Source organism: Protomyctophum parallelum (genome assembly GCF_964188405.1).
Source record: "Protomyctophum parallelum genome assembly, chromosome: 22".
Taxonomy (NCBI): Eukaryota; Metazoa; Chordata; class Actinopteri; order Myctophiformes; family Myctophidae; genus Protomyctophum; species Protomyctophum parallelum.
The window spans coordinates 36,507,414-36,528,245 of record NC_139714.1 but is presented as its reverse complement, the minus strand read 5'-3'; the positions used below and the strand labels follow the sequence as shown (position 1 = coordinate 36,528,245).

Below are 20,832 nucleotides of genomic sequence, written 5' to 3'. Positions count from 1 at the left end.
CCAGACCAGGCTCCAGACCGGGCTCCAGACTGGGCTCCAGACCAGGCTCCAGACCAGGCTCCAGACCGGGCTCCAGACCAGGCTCCAGACCGGGCTCCAGACCAGGCTCCAGACCGGGCTCCAGACCGGGCTCCAGACCAGGCTCCAGACCAGGCTCCAGACCGGGCTCCAGACCAGGCTCCAGACCGGGCTCCAGACCAGGCTCCAGACCGGGCTCCAGACCAGGCTCCAGACCGGGCTCCAGACCGGGCTCCAGACCAGGCTCCAGACCAGGCTCCAGACCGGGCTCCAGACCAGGCTCCAGACCGGGCTCCAGACCGGGCTCCAGACCAGGCTCCAGACCAGGCTCCAGACCAGGCTCCAGACCGGGCTCCAGACCAGGCTCCAGACCAGGCTCCAGACCGGGCTCCAGACCAGGCTCCAGACCGGGCTCCAGACCAGGCTCCAGACCAGGCTCCAGACCGGGCTCCAGACCGGCAGCACTCAGACCGGGCTCCAGACCAGGCTCCAGACCGGGCTCCAGACCAGGCTCCAGACCGGGCTCCAGACCGGGCTCCAGACCGGGCTCCAGACCGGCAGCACTCAACTCTCATACCTTTTACAAGCTTCAATAACCCATTCTGACCTGAGATCAGATTCATACGAGGTTTCCGCCGGACACACACTGGTCTGATGAACCCATTCTGACCTGAGATCAGATTCTAAAAAATGTCAGTCGTTCTTCGATTTTTCAAAAAATAGCAGACCTACAAGCTCGTATCGCGCCACTCAGTGGCGCGATATGAGCTTGTAGATCTGCTATTTTTAAATAGCTAAAGCATAACATGATGCTGACACCAAAATGGGTGCCCGGTCAGAATGGTATAAGCACCGCTGCCCTCAGATGGGAGCACGCCACCGCTGTTGTTTTTTGGCAGCATATTTAGATTTTAGTTTTAGTCATAGTCTCTTGAATAGCTTTCATTTAGTTTTAGTCACATTTTAGTCACCTGGAATGTTTTAGTGTTTAGTCTAGTTTTAGTCGACTAAATGTCATAAGATTTTAGTCGACTAAATCTACAGGTGATTTAGTTGGCTAAAATGTGTTTTGGCGGGCCTTGATGCCGTCGTTAATGACTGATGATTCTACACTTGCTGAAAATAGCCGATCTACAAGCTCACAGCGCCTCCCGTGTGAGCTTGTAGATCTGCTATTTTCAGCCCACTAGTCCCCTCCTAACATTTTAGTCTAGTTTGTATTTGTTGACAAAATTGTCACTATATTTAGTCTTAGTTTTAGTCATCATAGCTTAGTTTTCATTTAGTTTCCATTTAGTTTTCCTCAGTGAAAAGCGGTAGTCGACGAACATTTTTCGTCTTAGTTTTAGTCGACGAAAACAACACTGGAGCACGCCACCCCTGGTTACCAGAATATGACATGACAACTAAATGTTTATAACGGCCTCCCTCGGCTCGTTGCTGCCGTGACATTTCCATCTCTGGGAACTAAATCCATTACCAAATGACCAAGAAATGTCTTCACCAATATGTCTCTAAAGGTGTCTAATAACATGTACTAAAAGTTTGAAATTCAACTCCCGTGGGAAATTTGAGTTATTAGCGTAATATGTGACCATACCATTGACATCCTATATACGGTAAAAAAACGAAGTAAAAATGTCATCATTCTTTAAGCAGCATGTGACATATGAAACTAGGGGGTTTTGCACAAAACTAATGTGCAAAACTAATGCTTGGAATGGATTCAGCATCATGAAAACACCCTAGTTTCATATGAATGGATTCAGCATCATGAAAACACCCTAGTTTCATAATTATGCCACATGCTACTGAAAGAATGATGACATTTGGACATGTTTTGCCTTATATAGGATGTTAATGGTATGGTTATGATTAATGGCTAATAAATTTCCCCCAGGAGTTGAATTTCAAACTCTTAGTTGTTATTAGACACCTTTAGAAACACATTGGTGAAGACATTTCTTGGTAACGATGTAGTTCCCAGATTGGTCAAATACCTGATCAAATGCCCTTATATACTATGAAGGATATATTAACATAAAGATTGGCCAGTGGTCCTCAAAGTGTGTGTGTGTGCCACGTTCTGAATGAGATTGGTTGAAGCTGAAAGTCTATGCTGAAAATGTTGTATAATATGTATGCATCCTGATCTTATACTGTATATACAGTAGAGTAGGTCAAGGAAAGCATCTCCCCTTGTAATTGGTTCCTTTGGAATTATCGCTTTGAAGAAAAGTTTTTTTCTTTTATGGCATGGCTATATAGTCCAACTGGCCAAGCCGTCTCATGCCACCATAATGTACAGTATTGTCTGGCTATAGTCCAACTGGCCAAGCCGTCTCATGCCACCATAATGTACAGTATTGTCTGGCTATAGTCCAACTGGCCAAGCCGTCTCATGCCACCATAATGTACAGTATTGTCTGGCTATAGTCCAACTGGCCAAGCCGTCTCATGCCACCATAATGTACAGTATTGTCTGGCATCATGAACCACTTCATGTCTGAAAGAAAAACTTCCATGGAAGTTGTGTCATAGTTGAATGGTTATGCAGTTAGTTACACCAACATTGCTCTTGTGAAGCACTTTTTGTCATTTGTATTCATAAAGATCACTGTTTCCACTTGAATTGACCATTTTCCTGAAGTGCGTGTTTTGCCCTGCCTGTGTTTTGTTATTTTGGGGCCGTGTTGTGGGAGGAGAGGTGCTGTTGGGGCTGCTGTATTTTTGTTTTTTAACCCATTCTGACCTGAGATCAGATTCATACGAGGTTTCCACTGGACACACACTGGTCTGATGAACCCATTCTGACCTGAGATCAGATTCATACGAGGTTTCCACTGGACACACACTGGTCTGATGAACCCATTCTGACCTGAGATCAGATTCTAAAAATGTCAGTCGCTCTTCGATTTTTCAAAAATAGCAGACCTACAAGCTCGTATCGCGCCACTCGGTGGCGCGATATGAGCTTGTAGATCTGCTATTTTTCAATAGCTAAAGCATGACATGATGCTGACACCAAAATGGGTGCCCGGTCAGAATGGGTCAACAGCAAATTGCCAGTACAGTTGTGCTTGATATAACTGATTGATTGATTGATATGTATTAAGTATTTATTAACAGTTTGTAGAATTACAGTACATTTCAAGCACAACTCGATAGAAAAACCGTTAACTGTGAGTGGACGACCCAATAAAGCATTACACTAGCTGACTTGTTTACACGAGGGTCCACCTTGTTCAATTCATCAAAACATTTAGAGACATACAAAAGAACAGAACAGGAATTCATCATAAAGGAGGTAAAAAGGGAAAAGAAACATATACAGTGAGGGGAAAAAGGGATTCAGATCATGATTGAATGCACCTGTAACAGGCACTGATAACATTTTCAGGTTAATTCAACCTATCTCACCACTTCACCACATGGTCTATATTCAGCTTAATTCAACCTATCTCACCACTTCACCACATGGTCCATATTCAGCTTAATTCAACCTATCTCACCACTTCACCACATGGTCCATATTCAGCTTAATTCAACCTATCTCACCACTTCACCACATGGTCTATATTCAGCTTAATTCAACCTATCTCACCACTTCACCACAGGTCCATATTCGGCTTAATTCAACCTATCTCACCACTTCACCACATGGTCTATATTCAGCTTAATTCAACCTATCTCACCACTTCACCACAGGTCCATATTCAGCTTTATTCAACCTATCTCACCACTTCACCACAGGTCCATATTCAGCTTAATTCAACCTATCTCACCACTTCACCACAGGTCCATATTCGGCTTAATTCAACCTATCTCGCCACTTCACCACAGGTCCATATTCAGCTTAATTCAACCTATCTCACCACTTCACCACAGGTCCATATTCAGCTTAATTCAACCTATCTCGCCACTTCACCACATGGTCTATATTCAGCTTTATTCAACCTATCTCGCCACTTCACCACATGGTCTATATTCAGCTTAATTCAACCTATCTCACCACTTCACCACATGGTCCATATTCAGCTTAATTCAACCTATCTCGCCACTTCACCACATGGTCTATATTCAGCTTAATTCAACCTATCTCACCACTTCACCACAGGTCCATATTCAGCTTAATTCAACCTATCTCACCACTTCACCACAGGTCCATATTCAGCTTAATTAAACCTATCTCGCCACTTCACCACATGGTCTATATTCAGCTTTATTCAACCTATCTCACCACTTCACCACAGGTCCATATTCAGCTTAATTCAACCTATCTCACCACTTCACCACATGGTCTATATTCAGCTTAATTCAACCTATCTCACCACTTCACCACATGGTCCATATTCAGCTTTATTCAACCTATCTCACCACTTCACCACATGGTCTATATTCAGCTTAATTCAACCTATCTCACAACTTCACCACAGGTCCATATTCGGCTTAATTCAACCTATCTCACCACTTCACCACATGGTGTATATTCAGCTTAATTCAACCTATCTCATCACTTCACCACAGGTCCATATTCGGCTTAATTCAACCTATCTCACCACTTCACCACATGGTCTATATTCAGCTTAATTCAACCTATCTCACCACTTCACCACAGGTCCATATTCAGCTTAATTCAACCTATCTCACCACTTCACCACATGGTCTATATTCAGCTTAATTCAACCTATCTCGCCACTTCACCACATGGTCTATATTCAGCTTTATTCAACCTATCTCACCACTTCACCACATGGTCTATATTCAGCTTTATTCAACCTATCTCACCACTTCACCACAGGTCCATATTCAGCTTAATTCAACCTATCTCACCACTTCACCACATGGTCTATATTCAGCTTTATTCAACCTATCTCACCACTTCACCACATGGTCTATATTCAGCTTTATTCAACCTATCTCACCACTTCACCACAGGTCCATATTCAGCTTAATTCAACCTATCTCACCACTTCACCACAGGTCCATATTCAGCTTAATTCAACCTATCTCACCACTTCACCACATGGTCTATATTCAGCTTAATTCAACCTATCTCACCACTTCACCACATGGTCCATATTCGGCTTAATTCAACCTATCTCACCACTTCACCACATGGTCCATATTCGGCTTAATTCAACCTATCTCACCACTTCACCACATGGTCTATATTCAGCTTTATTCAACCTATCTCACCACTTCACCACATGGTCTATATTCAGCTTAATTCAACCTATCTCACCACTTCACCACATGGTCCATATTCGGCTTAATTCAACCTATCTCACCACTTCACCACATGGTCTATATTCAGCTTAATTCAACCTATCTCACCACTTCACCACATGGTCTATATTCAGCTTTATTCAACCTATCTCACCACTTCACCACATGGTCTATATTCAGCTTTATTCAACCTATCTCACCACTTCACCACATGGTCCAGAAAACACCAAGTCGGTCGATCTCAAACAGGTGTTGTCCGTTTCCCCCAAAATTACGCATTACATATAATCACCAATCAGACTAGTGTACATGAGATGTATTGAATGTACTGTACTGTACAAGATACCATGTGCGTTAGTTGGCACCTGCCGTACCCTAGCCTAGGGGGTCCGAATATGTTCGTAGCTGGCAGAAAAATAATTAACCTCCTGCAATATATACACTGTACCATCTCCTCCCTCTCTCTCCTCAGTGTTGGGTTTCACAGAGGGGGGCGAACGAGGCACGGATCAAAATGAATCGTCTCCGAACTCTGATTTATTAATTACATTTTAACCCATTCTGACCGGGCACCCATTTTGGTGTCGGCATCATGTTATGCTTTAGCTATTTAAAAATAGCAGATCTACAAGCTCATATCGCGCCACCGAGTGGCGCGATACGAGCTTGTAGGTCTGCTATTTTTGAAAAAAATCGAAGAACGACTGACATTTTTTAGAATCTGATCTCAGGTCAGAATGGGTCAATCAGACCAATGTGTGTCCGGCGGAAACCTCGTATGAATCTGATCTCAGGTCAGAATGGGTTAATGTTTGAGCACCAGCGCTGTGCAAACGGTGCTGGAGAACAGAGCCGTTTCAATAAATCCATCGTCCTTGGGATGTGCTCGGTCTGTCTGACTGAACGGCTACGCATCAATTATTCAGCGTTCGACCCACCCAGACAAACGGCATTTCTATGAGCGCTAAATCGCTAATGTAGCTCTAAGCGCACGTCACGGGCTCACGGCCCTTCTGGACAGTCCGAGGGCGTCTCATTGGAGGAGGAGGAGGACAGCATGCCGTCGCTTCCATAACCCATTCAGACCTGTGGTCCATTCTACAAAATAATGGCTCCTAAATCAGGAGTCAACAGTTTTCTTGAAAAGCCCTGTTATGTTTCTATGTCAGTCGTTCTCAAACATTTTCATGTCAAGGACCCCCAAAAATGTATGTAATTGGCCGCCGAGCCCCATCTGAAAATATGTAGTTCCAGGGACCCCCCATCTGAAAATATGTAGTTCCAGGGACCCCCCAGGGACCAGGGACTCCCTCCTGTTCCAGGGACCCCCCAGAAGCAAAGATTTGAGTTAAAAAAAACGTTCGCTCTGAAAGGATATATATTCAAAGATTTGCACTGCATTTTCACCATTTTTCAAAAATAGCAGACCTACAAGCTCGTAGATCTGCTATTTTTCAATAGCTAAAGCATAACATGATGCTTAACCCATTCTGACCGGGCACCCATTTTGGTGTCGGCATCATGTTATGCTTTAGCTATTTAAAAATAGCAGATCTACAAGCTCATATCGCGCCACCGAGTGGCGCGATACGAGCTTGTAGGTCTGCTATTTTTGAAAAATCGAAGAGCGACTGACATTTTTAGAATCTGATCTCAGGTCAGAATGGGTTAATCAGACCAGTGTGTGTCCAGTGGAAACGTCGTAATGAATCTGATCTCAGGTCAGAATGGGTTAAAACACCAAAAAGGGGTCCCGCCCAAAATGGGATAAATAGACAAAGAGATGCACATGTGATCCAAACCCCACGGTCAATACCTGTCCAAGGGAGAGCATTTCCCTGATGCGCGTCTTCTGACATCAAAGACCAAAACCTGACACTGGCTGGATTATTTTTACTTCATTTCATTTAACTTCAACTTCAGCAGCACACAATGCAGATTCCATTAGTCACAGTTCATCATCAATGCAAAAGAAAAACTCTCACCCAAAGTAACTGAACAACCTTCGAGTCAGATGGGGTTTTGTGTGAAAAACTTTTGTACATGAATTTCTTTTGAATGATTAATTGAATGATTAATAGTACATGAATTTCTTGCATTTTCTTGAAAGGTACTGCTGTTATGGAGAATCATACATGCACTTTTTTTTTGTCACATCATGCTCAAAAAATGCATCATTCATAGTCATACTCAAATGCATAATCATGCTGGCTGGTAGCAAATTCCATAGCAAATGTCTACCAACAATCCATCCCTCTCAAAAGGTCTTCGTCACACATTGGTTTCCTTTTATATAGCATTCAGCAGATTGAGGAATAGTCGTCTGGCTACGCGAGGCGTTCCTCTTCACCAAAGCAATCTGCACAGCTCGTATATGTCGAGTTATCTCAGTCCACGAGAGGAGCGTAGGGACATGATTGACGGGTTATATTAATGTGACTGGCAGAGGCTCCAAACAGGCCCAGCGGCATGCCATGCCATCACCTTCACCGCCCACGCACGCACGCCGCCGCAGGCCGCCATATTTGCCCTGTTCTCCCCTGTTCTCCCCTGTTCTCCCCTGTTCTCCCCTGTTCTCCCCTGTTCTCCCCTGTTCTCCCCTGGCGCACCGTCAGGTCTGCTGCTGCTGTTTACACGTCACACTTTATTTACTCAGCGAGACCTGAACGCGGTCTGTTTTCCACCAGATCAGCTGCCGTGGCCGCCTGGCCGCGACGTCAGCCTGCCGTCGCTATCCAATACGCTCCTAAACGAGGACTCCACAGGGAAAGGGACGTGTCCACCTATTGAATACGCTCCTAAACGAGGACTCGGACTGCCCACCTCTTGCCCAGCGTCATTAATCTATAGGACGGGTCGGGTATCGGGTATCGGGTATCGGGTATCCTCGTCATACGGATCCAACGTGTTAAAGACGCACTTTAAATGACATGCAGGAAACAGGAAGCAGGGGATGTTTGTGTTAGCGATGCTTCAACACCCTTGTGTTTTGCAGCGGTGGAAAAAGTACTATGCGTGTTTTACTTAAGTGGAAGTATCAATACCATCATTACAAAAGTAGAAGTAGAAAGTAGTCATTATGCAGAATGTCCAATTTCACAAGTTTTCAACAAGTTTGAAAATATCAGATCTACAAGCTCACAATGATCACAGATCACAGATCTACAAGCTCACAATGCGTCGTATTTCAAATGGCCAAAAACATATATATAGTGCTGAAGTGATTAATGCATGTTTTGTAATAATAATTAAAATCTAAAAGTAACTACTGTGGTAACTAAGTTTTCAAATAATTGTAGTGGAGTAAAAATACAATATTTGGATGTAGTGGAGTAGAAGCAAAAGTATTGGAAATTGGAAATACTCAAGAAAAGTAAAAAACAATACCTAAAAATTGTAAGTACAGTACTTTACGCCACTGTTATTTTGTTGCCATGTATATGTCATAATTTGCCGTCCATCGTACGAGCTAGGTACAGCGGTGCCCAAAAGGTAGATCGCCATCTACCTGTAGATCAATGGTCCCCAAACCATCTACCTGTAGATCAATGGTCCCCAAACATCTACCTGTAGATCAATGGTCCCCAAACATCTACCTGTAGATCAATGGTCCCCAAACATCTACCTGCAGATCAATGGTCCCCAAACCATCTACCTGTAGATCAATGGTCCCCAAACATCTACCTGTAGATCAATGGTCCCCAAACCATCTACCTGTAGATCAATGGTCCCCAAACATCTACCTGCAGATCAATGGTCCCCAAACCATCTACCTGTAGATCAATGGTCCCCAAACATCTACCTGTAGATCAATGGTCCCCAAACATCTACCTGTAGATCAATGGTCCCCAAACCATCTACCTGTAGATCAATGGTCCCCAAACCATCTATACCTGTAGATCAATGGTCCCCAAACATCTACCTGTAGATCAATGGTCCCCAAACATCTACCTGTAGATCAATGGTCCCCAAACATCTACCTGTAGATCAATGGTCCCCAAACGTCTACCTGTAGATCAATGGTCCCCAAACATCTACCTATAGATCAATGGTCCCCAAACATCTACCTGTAGATCAATGGTCCCCAAACATCTACCTGTAGATCAATGGTCCCCAAACATCTACCTGTAGATCAATGGTCCCCAAACCATCTACCTGTAGATCAATGGTCCCCAAACATCTACCTGTAGATCAATGGTCCCCAAACATCTACCTGTAGATCAATGGTCCCCAAACATCTACCTGTAGATCAATGGTCCCCAAACCATCTACCTGTAGATCAATGGTCCCCAAACATCTACCTGTAGATCAATGGTCCCCAAACCATCTACCTGTAGATCAATGGTCCCCAAACCATCTACCTGTAGATCAATGGTCCCCAAACCATCTACCTGTAGATCAATGGTCCCCAAACCATCTACCTGCAGATCAATGGTCCCCAAACATCTACCTGTAGATCAATGGTCCCCAAACATCTACCTGTAGATCAATGGTCCCCAAACATCTACCTGTAGATCAATGGTCCCCAAACATCTACCTGTAGATCAATGGTCCCCAAACATCTACCTGTAGATCAATGGTCCCCAAACATCTACCTGTAGATCAATGGTCCCCAAACCATCTACCTGCAGATCAATGGTCCCCAAACCATCTACCTGTAGATCAATGGTCCCCAAACATCTACCTGTAGATCAATGGTCCCCAAACATCTACCTGTAGATCAATGGTCCCCAAACATCTACCTGTAGATCAATGGTCCCCAAACCATCTACCTGCAGATCAATGGTCCCCAAACATCTACCTGTAGATCAATGGTCCCCAAACCATCTACCTGTAGATCAATGGTCCCCAAACATCTACCTGTAGATCAATGGTCCCCAAACCATCTACCTGTAGATCAATGGTCCCCAAACCATCTACCTGTAGATCAATGGTCCCCAAACCATCTACCTGTAGATCAATGGTCCCCAAACATCTACCTGTAGATCAATGGTCCCCAAACATCTACCTGTAGATCAATGGTCCCCAAACCATCTACCTGTAGATCAATGGTCCCCAAACATCTACCTGTAGATCAATGGTCCCCAAACATCTACCTGTAGATCAATGGTCCCCAAACATCTACCTGTAGATCAATGGTCCCCAAACCATCTACCTGTAGATCAATGGTCCCCAAACCATCTACCTGTAGATCAATGGTCCCCAAACATCTACCTGTTCATCAATGGTCCCCAAACCATCTACCTGTAGATCAATGGTCCCCAAACCTCTTCATGTCAAGGACCCCCAAATGGACATTCATTGTCCCGCGGACTCCCGTTTGAAAAGATATGCCAGGGACCCCCCCCCATAAGAGAAGATGTTTACGCAGTGATTTTAATTTCAGTTTGACTTCATTGTTTACGTCGTCTACGGAACCCCCCCCCCCCCCCCCCCCCCCCCCAGGGTTACCAGGCAAAAAGGCTATGCACGGTGGAGCAGATTCCTCGAATCAATGGGTTTCATGCACTGCTCTCTCAATGGAAACGGTGCTGTGTGGCGTGATGAGCGATGAGGTTACTATGACAACAGGCAGGCTGAGCGAGCGAGCGCGCGTGCAGCCTGGCTTTGGGTATCGTCAGGCGTGCGGCGGGCGGGCGGGTTGGCGGGCGGCAAGGCACCCAGACGCTGTGGGTTTTTTAACCTCTTAAGTGGCGGAAAGCGAGCTGCAGTCTGGGATGGGAAAGCGGGGAGGGAGGGAGGAGTACAGAGTTCATGGGCATGATGGGGGGGGGGGGGGTATTATCTCAGTTACAGGAGCAAACATGGTGGGAGATGAAAAAAAAGGTGGTGTTGGTTTATTTATTTTGTATTTTTTTACCATCCCAATCCAGCAAGGGCCAACTACAAAGACACGAGAGAGAGAGAGAGAGAGAAAGACAGATTAACATAGGAGAACACACATCAAACACACGCGCGCGCACGCATGCAAGCACACACGCAAACGCACGCGCAAACGCACACACGCACAAGTACACACGTATGTACGCACACACGCAAACGCACACACGCACGAGTACACACGTATGTACGCACACACGCACGCACGCACACACACACACACACACACACACACACACACACCATCCTTTCAAACACACCGTGTGCATGTGGGTAGAATGATATTGAGACCGTCGGGAATAAACAGAAAACAGCATGGAGGAAACAAACAGAGACAGCATGAGGAACAACTGAAGGAATCACATTCATGTCGAACACGTTCAGCACGGGGACAGAGTAGACGTGTTCTTTTGTTTTATGTCAAACTTATTTTTAGCTTAACCTTGAGGTATTTGTACTAGGCCTATACTTGAGTGTTTCCAATTTCCAATAACTCCACTACATTCCGGATCCAAATATTGTACTTTTCCTTCACTATTACTTTGTAGATTTACATTATTAGTACAAAACTTCAACTTATTCCACTTCAGCCCTTTATAGATTTGGGTCATTTGAAAATTCTCAAAAGATTTGTATACATTTAAAAACTTGAAATGGGACATTCTGCATAGTGAGTACTTTCTGCTTTTGCTGCTCTAAGTGCATTTTGATACCAATAGTTTAGTACTTTTACACTCGAGCACATTTTGAATTCCGGACTTTTACTTAACGGAGTCGTTCTACGTTAAGAGTATTGATGCTTTTACTTTAAGTAAAACAGTGGAGTACTTTTTCCACCACTGGTGACGGGTGCCAGATGCAGAGTTTGTAAGAAGACTCACTAAGCACTTACATTTGAACCCTGGTCCAAACTCGTATACCTTTCCTCTTAGACGATAATTAAATCCACATTACTTATTTTTTCATGCTTCATCGGGGGGAGGATTAGTGCCCCTAAGGGCCTGTGTTAGGACATGCAATCATCGCTCTGTCACGCTGGGTTAAGCCTGACTTATAGTTGTGTGGCGGTTGTCCGCCGAGAATTCAGTATTTAAGTCCGACGTCATTTTGTAGTGCTACGTTACGTCCGGGTCCAAGTGGCACCAGCTCCCGTCCGCATCCCATTGTAAATAGAATATCTAAACGTGTGAATCTTTTTAAATTGACGTTATTTTTCAGAAAGGAAGCCATAGAGGGTTAAAATGGGTCTTAATGCTTCCAACTCGAGTGGAATTATTAATGTTTTGTGTGTCCATGACAACACAAATATATGATGTGGAGACAATAAAGACTATTATTATCATTATTATTGAAGGTGGCAACAGTCCATTTGCTCGGTAAAATATTTCGGGGGATATTTACAATGTGTGCAGGCTTGAGTATGTTGAATCTAGTTTGCATTAATGAGGATTTAGTTGACACAATGAAATAAAATGGTGATAGTATTCCATGTGGGGCAGACGGCCTGTCACAGCCAGATTTTGGAGAGCAGCGCAGCTTTGTTGTTGCGAGGAAAGCGGTAAAATGAGACTTTCGTGGTTGTTTTCGTCTCAGATTTAGTCCGACGGAGCGTCACAGTATAACTCCATGGGGACACAAAAGCGACACAAAAGTAGGACCCGGAAGTATCTCAGGAGGGGGCGCTCACTTCACAGCTAAAATACTGAATACCAGATCTACAAGCTCCATCCATAGCCCCACCATGGAGGTGCATGGTGGGGCCCACCTCTTCATCCATAGACCCACCATGGAGGTGCATGGTGGGGCCCACCTCTTCCAAGGCAATTATAGAAATAGGCAAGAGTGGAGTGTCACATACAGTATGAAAAAACATAAACACAGTCTAGAGAAGGGTCTAGCAAACGGGCGGTGGGAGACAAATATTAGGAGCTAAGGACCTGCTCTGTCCTCTGACACAATACCTGTATCTGAATATGGGCAAAGTGCGCTAACAATTAATCGAGTTAAAACATTTTGTTTGTCAAGAGTATGTCAACTGGATGGATCAGGAAGTATGTGTCAACGTCGTCGTCACTGGAACAACGTATTTTCAAGTGGGGGTCGGCAACCAATTACAGGGTTACATATTTTTATATATTATATATATTATATATAATAATATATATTTTTGGGTGTCCTTGACATGAAAATGTTTTGAGAGCGACTGACACAGAAACATGGGTTTAAAAAAAAAATGAAAAAAACTCAGGATTTAGATTGTAAATCGTCCTCCGGTCTAAATGCGTTCAAATGTAGACCGTTCAAATAATGTTATATATTGTTATCTTCGATTGTCTATAGTTTCTCCTTCCATTTTCAACCCTCTTAGCCAAACCCTACATTGCTCAGGAATCTGAACTCAACTGTTGATGCAGAACAACTGATTGAACTGAGTTTGTACACTGAGCTGAGCACAGAGCAATAAATAACCTGAAAGCACATGCAGTGGTACCCAACGCAGGAAAACAAGTTAGTTATCAAAAATCACACCTGTGTGAACCGAGTGTTGCAACTCCCCTCTCTCCCCCCCCCCTCCTCTCTCTCTCTCTCTCTCTCTCTCTCTCTCTCTCTTTCTTTCTCTCTCTCTGCTCTGTCAGATTTATTATGGATATCAATGAACCTAGACAGTCAGTAGTTGGATTTGTGTCCAGCAGGTGGCAGCCATGTCACATACTTCTCTCTTTCCAATTTCAGGCATGCGCACACCACTCGTGCTCATGACGGATACATACACGATACATGATACATACGGACATTCCTGATTGTAGGAGTGGTGGTTGCACCACTCAAAAAATGCAATCAATGTATTTTAGAAGCTATAATACAATCCTTACATGGTTCTACTCAACATAATGCTTGCTGTACATCTGTGTGAAACCCTTAATTGTCAATGCTGTAATGCTCCATCCAGAAAGACGATTTGATGTGACATCACAGCCTATTTGTGTCAATAAGTGCAGGTTACAGTCAGAACATGACGTTATATTCGGCAACCCCTTCCGAGATGTCAGTCTGTCTGCCAACAAGACTATGGCTATTTACTCACTGCCTATTCTCCAAAACTATCCCTTCCCTTCTGGCTCCAAAACTGTGGAATGCACTTCCCATTGCAGTCAGAACTGCAGCATCACTCCCAATCTTCCGCCGTAGCCTGAAAACCCACCTTTTCAGACTCCATCATGGCCCATAGCACTTACCCTACCCCCTTAGATAGCATTTATGTTGCCTTAGTTAGCATTTGATACAGACTTATAGCATGTTATGTAGACAGCACTATAATTGTATTGTATTTAGTCATAGCACGCCATAGTACATATGTATAGCATAGTAGTAAATATGTATAGTTTATATGTATATATAGTATTATATGTATAGTGTATGTATAGTTTCATTATATGTATGTATAGTTTCATTATATAGATATTCCACTGTTACTTTCTTAGCTTACGCATGTTTCATGATAAATGCTTTTATGTGATGTATTCCCATGCTTTTGTTCTTGCTTAATGTAAGTCGCTCTGGATTAAGAGCGTCTGCTAAATGCCTAAATTGTAATTGTAAATTATCCATTAGCCATAGATGTATACAGTATACAATAGTAACAGTGCCTCTCAGCTGTTGCTCAGTAGGAACAGGGCATGGAAAGGGTCTCTCTCCCCCAATGCTTATGGTCCTGTGTCTGTTGTGATTATGTCCATTTAAAGGGTCTCTCTCCCCCAATGCTTATGGTCCTGTGTCTGTTGTGATTATGTCCATTTAAAGGGTCTCTCTCCCCCAATGCTTATGGTCCTGTGTCTGTTGTGATTATGTCCATTTAAAGGGTCTCTCTCCCCCAATGCTTATGGCCCTGTGTCTGTTGTGATTATGTCCATTTAAAGGGTCTCTCTCCCCCAATGCTTATGGCCCTGTGTCTGTTGTGATTATGTCCATTTAAAGGGTCTCTCTCCCCCAATGCTTTATGGCCCTGTGTCTGTTGTGATTATGTCCATTTATGTCCAATGAGTTTTTCTGTCTGTTTGTTGTGTATTTTTACATTTTGCACTATGCTGCTGTAACGTATCAATTTCCCTGTGGGGATAATAAAGTACTTCTCATCTCAAGTCAAACATAATATGCATCGATAGGCTTTTAATTGCTGCAAACAAAGCATCGCCTTTATTCAAACGGGGACAAATAAGGCTATAATAGGCTACTATAGTTTTTTCAAGGTCATCAGTGGTTGACAACGTTTACTTGGGCTATACAGTATGTTGATTATTCTCAGCATAAAAATCAATATAGCCTACATGAACCATAGTCAACCTGCCACCCGCTGACAATGAAGAGGATTCACATTCACAATGTTTAAACAGACCACATGTGACCTATATTACATCGACAGTCTGTTAAGTGACAAGTTGACAAAGCTATAATAAAGTTCTATAAGCTTATTTTGTAGTTGTAGGCTATTACAATTTGAGAATTCACTGGGGGGGGGCATGTAAAAAGATAACAATATTCAGTGTGCGTTACGTTTACACAAAACAAATGCTGCCACAATTAAGGGACGAAATAAACTGACATTACGCACGCCATGGAAACAAGTGACACAACCTATATGTGCATGTGTTGGATCAGTGCGCAAGTTCTGTCACAAAGTGTATGCATACCGTAGGCCTATTGGAGCTAAAGTTAATATTTGTTTAACAGTTTGGAAACGGGGCGTATACTGCACAGTGCTTTAAACGGCCGTGCGCTGCGCGGCGCTTTGTCTCTCTTACCCGGGCCGCTCTGGAAGAATATGGATCCTCGAAGAGGTTCCAGATCACCGGCCGCCACTTCCTCCAGAGTCCGCCGGCGGTGCCGTCGGCCGCCAGGTCCTCCATGCCGAGCCTCTTGGCCAGCTCGTCGTCCTCATCCCCGGCGTTGTTGCTGTCGCAGTTCAGCTCGAACACGTCCAGCGCCTCCTCCGCGTCGCGGTGCTGGCGGTAGGACATCCAGCAGCAGGGCTCCACGTCCGTCTCGTCGATGCCCCAGAAGGACAGCTCCTCCTCGAACAGCGGTCCGCACACATCGGCCGGGCAGTGCAGCTTGCCCGTGCGGTAGTAGTTGAGCACATAGGCGAACACTCCCGGGTGCCGGTCGAAGAAGTACTCGTTGGTGCGCGCGTTGTACTCGATGAAGCCGGGGACCTGTTGCAGCCGGTCCAGCACGGACTCGAGGTCCGCGGCGTCGGAGGCGAGCAGGGCCAGGCGGGTCCCCGGCAGGGTCTTGAGGGTGCTCTTGTACGTCTCGTGCCGCGTCCCCCCAACGTTGAGGATTATCCTCTCGTTGTCGTCAAACTTGCCCATCGCTCCGTCACAGACATGACTTCTTGACAAAGGGAGGTAGACGCAGTCCAGAGTTTTAGGCGCGCTGACACACACATGCACACACAAGGTCTATTTAAAATGAAAATGATGATCCTCCCCAACGAAAAGCACTTGGATTTGATCCGTAGTATCCTGCAGTTTGTGCTGAAGGCGTGTGTTGGCAGACTGACTGACTGGGTCCCACCGCCACGCTGACGCTCCCAACACTTCCTCGGCTCTTTGTGCGAATCATTTCAAGCAATCAACCTCACCTCACTGCCTCTCTCTCACACACAAACATACACACACGCACACACTCACTCTCACACACGTACACAATCGCACACACACGCACACACACACACACACTCTGTTGCGCTCCAAACAGCCAGCCAGCGTGCGCTGCGCGCCGCGCGCCTCGGGAGTCCCTCCCTGCCCTCTCCTCTCCTCTCCACGCCGCCGCGCACCGCGGCGCGCACGGACAGGTGAAGAAGTGAAGTCACATGGAACGGAGAACAGACAGACAGTCAGACTGACTGACAGTCAGACTGACTGACTGACATCCGAACCAACTCATGCGGTCACCGATCAGTTCCCACTTCGCTTGTCGTGCCCATTTTTGACCTCGCCATCACGAATTCTGTTGTGAATTATATACCCTATAAGCAACGAACTCCTTCTGGTGCTTTCCAGCCGCCTGTAGCCTCAGTATAGCCTCCGTGTGCGAGATGCGCGTCTTGACTGTGAAAACGTCCTGTTTTTTACGGACACACCCTCTGTGTGCACAGCTCTGTGTCCGACTGTCCGTGGCTCTGAGCAGCCTACACTATAACCATGAGCAGTGTTGTTTTTGGCAGCACATTTTGATTTTAGTTTTAGTCATAGTCTCTTCAATAGTTGTAATTTAGTTTTAGTCCCATTTTTGTCACCTGGAATGTTTTAGTGTTAGTCTAGTTTTAGTCGACTAAAATATAAGCTCACAAGCTTGTAGATCTGCTATTTTCAGCACGCAACCAAGTGTAAAATAACTTATACTGGATCTCTTGTCCACTAGTCCCTTTCCTAACATTTTAGTCTAGTTTTTATTTGTTGACGAAATTTATATATTTAGTCTATAGTGAAACTAGTCGTCAGTGAGAAAAGGTATAGTTGATGAACACATTTCGTCTTAGTTTTAGTCAACGAAACCAACACTGAACCAGAGTAATGAGTATAGTGGCCTGCAGGCAATTTAACTCCCCTATTCTGCAGTAGCTTGTTGGTAGTTCTATATCAATTCATAATTTCTGTTACAGTTACTTTAACAGTATTTGTTATACTTTACAATTACACCACTGGGCAAATGAGGGAGCTGTCCTTTCAGCACCATAACCTGCTATAGATTCATAACTATAACTCGCCTTAATCACGCGGTGATTATGTGAAAATAATAAGGTATTAACATATACTCTTCTCAAAGAAGGCACAGGCCAACTGTCCCAACTGGAACACACTTCATTGGTTTCTCAAACCAAAGGCATTTTCTTAAAGGTATATTCAGTGATTTCACTTAATTCAAATATCACTTATTTTTTTGTTTTGTTGTGATAATCCTCCCTACTATAGAGTGTGCTGACCATATAAGGAGTTCCTCCCTGTCCCCAGTTAACCCCTGGGGGTCAAAAAACCTTAGGTTTCGTTTTTGACTCTCTATCCTGATTGGACGAAAGGCTGGGTCCCACAGCCAAAAACGAAACCTAAGGTTTTTTGAGTGAAATCACTGAATATACCTTTAAAAAGCTGAGCATACTATAGGAACCTTGTTATAGGAACCTTACTACCTAACCTTACTATAGGAACCTTGCTATTTATGGGGCCATAGTTTGAGATAATAATATGTATGACGACGACAGGACCAGGAAATCATTCCCCATACATTTTTCCCAAAGACGTTTCAAAAAGTATTTATTTAAAGACCTTTAAAACCGAGTTGGACAAAGCCAACTCGGATCATGACAAATCTGATTAGGCTATTTGTTCGGCCCAAAATATTGTGTTTGTTGTCATGATTTGTCACGATCCGAGTTGGCTTTATTCGAGGCTTACAGATCTTTAAATACATCTTTTTTTTTAAATGTCTATGGGGGAAATGCATGGTGAACTAAAAAACGTTTCACAGGTCTCCACCAGGGCAGGTCAGGTTGTGGCCTCCTGGTGGCGCTATAATAGGACAGGTCTCCACCAGGGCAGGTCAGGTTGTGGCCTCCTGGTGGCGCTATAATAGGACAGGTCTCCACCAGGGCAGCTCAGGTTGTGGCCTCCTGGTGGTGCTATAATAGGACAGGTCTCCACCAGGGCAGGTCAGGTTGTGGCCTCCTGGTGGCGCTATAATAGGACAGGTCTCCACCAGGGCAGGTCAGGTTGTGGCCTCCTGGTGGCGCTATAATAGGACAGGTCTCCACCAGGGCAGGTCAGGTTGTGGCCTCCTGGTGGCGCTATAATAGGCCAATGTGAAAAGGGTGACATTTCTTCTTACGCCTTGGATGGCAATGAGTGATTTCCAACGAGCGCTTCCAAACTCCAACACTCCATGCTGCTCAATGTTTTGCCACAATTTAGGCATTTAGCAGACGCTCTTAATCCAGAGCGACTTACATTAAGCAAGAACAAAAAGCAAGGAATACATCACATAACAGCATTTATCATGAAACATGATAAAAAAGAAAGTAACAGTGGAATATCTATATAATGAAACTATACATATAAACTATAAATATACTACTATGCTATACATATGTACTATGACGTGCTATGACTACATACAATGCAATTATAGAGCTGTCTACATAACATGCTATAAGTCTGTATCAAATGCTATCTAAGTCTACAGAAATGCTAAGGGGGTAGGGTAAGTGCTATGGGCCATGATGGAGTCTGAAAAGGTGGGTTTTCAGACTACGGCGGAAGATTGGGAGTGATGCTGCAGTTCTGACTGCAATGGGAAGTGCATTCCACAGTTTTGGAGCCAGAAGGAAGAAGAGTTTGGGACGTGTGGAGCGTTGTCCCGGCGTTTTTAGTGAGGGTACTTCCAGCTTCCCTGCGTTGGCTGATCTGAGTGCGCGGGAGGGTTTGTAGGGTTCAATCATACTTGCAAGATATGGGGGAGCCATACCTTTGGTTGCTTTGAATGCCAGCATCAGAGTTTTGTATTCTGTGCGGGCAGCGACCGGGAGCCAGTGGAGGGAGCGGAGCAGGGGGGAGACATGTGAGAACTTTGGCTGGTTGAAGACCAAGCGAGCTGCGGCATTTTGGATCAGCTGGAGAGGCTTAAGTGCACATGCTGGTAGGCCAGTAAGGAGGGAGTTACAATAGTCGAGTTTTGACAAGACTTCTGGATTAGGAGCTGGGCTAGACTCGTCTAGACTGTGACAACAGTCTAGATGAGGGGGGTGTGTTCTGATGGGAAAATCAATGTGCATAGTCTCTATTGGGGCCTTGGCTCCAACGCACAGAGGGCCAACATGGTCTTTGCCTATAAACAGGCATCCTTATCAATGGCGTGCACAGATAGACACTAGGGGGGTGCTAGAGCACCCCCTGCCCTTTTTGGCAATGTGCTCTTAAAAAAAAAAAAAAAAAAAAAAAACATTTATTTTTTTGTCTTAATTTGTAGTGTGTGTGGACCATGCGGTGACATTGATCAAATCTTGATAAAAAACGCTTCTACTATATTATTTAGAACCCCACAATCTAAAGCTATATGTTTCTATGTCAGTGGTTCTTCGATTAAAATAAATAAATAGCAGACCTACAAGCTCATAGCGCGCCACTCGGTGGCGCGCTATGATCTTGTAGATCTGCTATTTTTCAATAGCTTAAGCACCAAAATGCGCTGCACAAGGTGCCCTTTTTTTTCTCACTTTGAGCACCTGCCCCTCTAAATGTCTGTGCACGCCACTGATCCTCTAAATGTCTGTGCACGCCACTGATCCTCTAAATGTCTGTGCACGCCACTGATCCTCTAAATGTCTGTGCACGCCACTGATCCTCTAAATGTCTGTGCACGCCACTGATCCTTGTGCTGAGCGTGGATTGATATACGTGGACCAACACCAGTCAGGCTATATTTTCCCTCACTCCTCTCCCTATATAGCAAAGAAATAGAGCAGCCAGATTGCTGATCTTTATCTGGGACAGGAGGGTTAAAAAAAAAAGGGCCATTGGGCAAAGCATAATATACACAGAGGTCCTTTTGGCCAGTTCATTTTCCCAGCTGTGTGTGTAAACATTAAGATGGATCCCTAGGGGGATGTAGGCTAGACGTCGAGCAACCTTGATTCATTCAAATTGAATGTGA

General features: G+C 44.5%; 1 protein-coding gene across 1 annotated transcript in view; it reads right to left on the bottom strand.

Annotated features, from left to right (window-relative positions):
• Positions 1–16,845, bottom strand: part of kcnc2 (potassium voltage-gated channel, Shaw-related subfamily, member 2) — a 105,289-nt gene extending 88,444 nt beyond the window's left edge. Inside the window, exon 1 of the mRNA XM_083757850.1 lies at positions 15,927–16,845. Within this exon, the coding sequence (XP_083613976.1) occupies positions 15,927–16,496 (570 nt within the window). The 5' untranslated portion in view covers positions 16,497–16,845. The remainder of the gene's footprint in view (positions 1–15,926) is intronic.
• Positions 16,846–20,832: the final 3,987 nt, after the last annotated feature.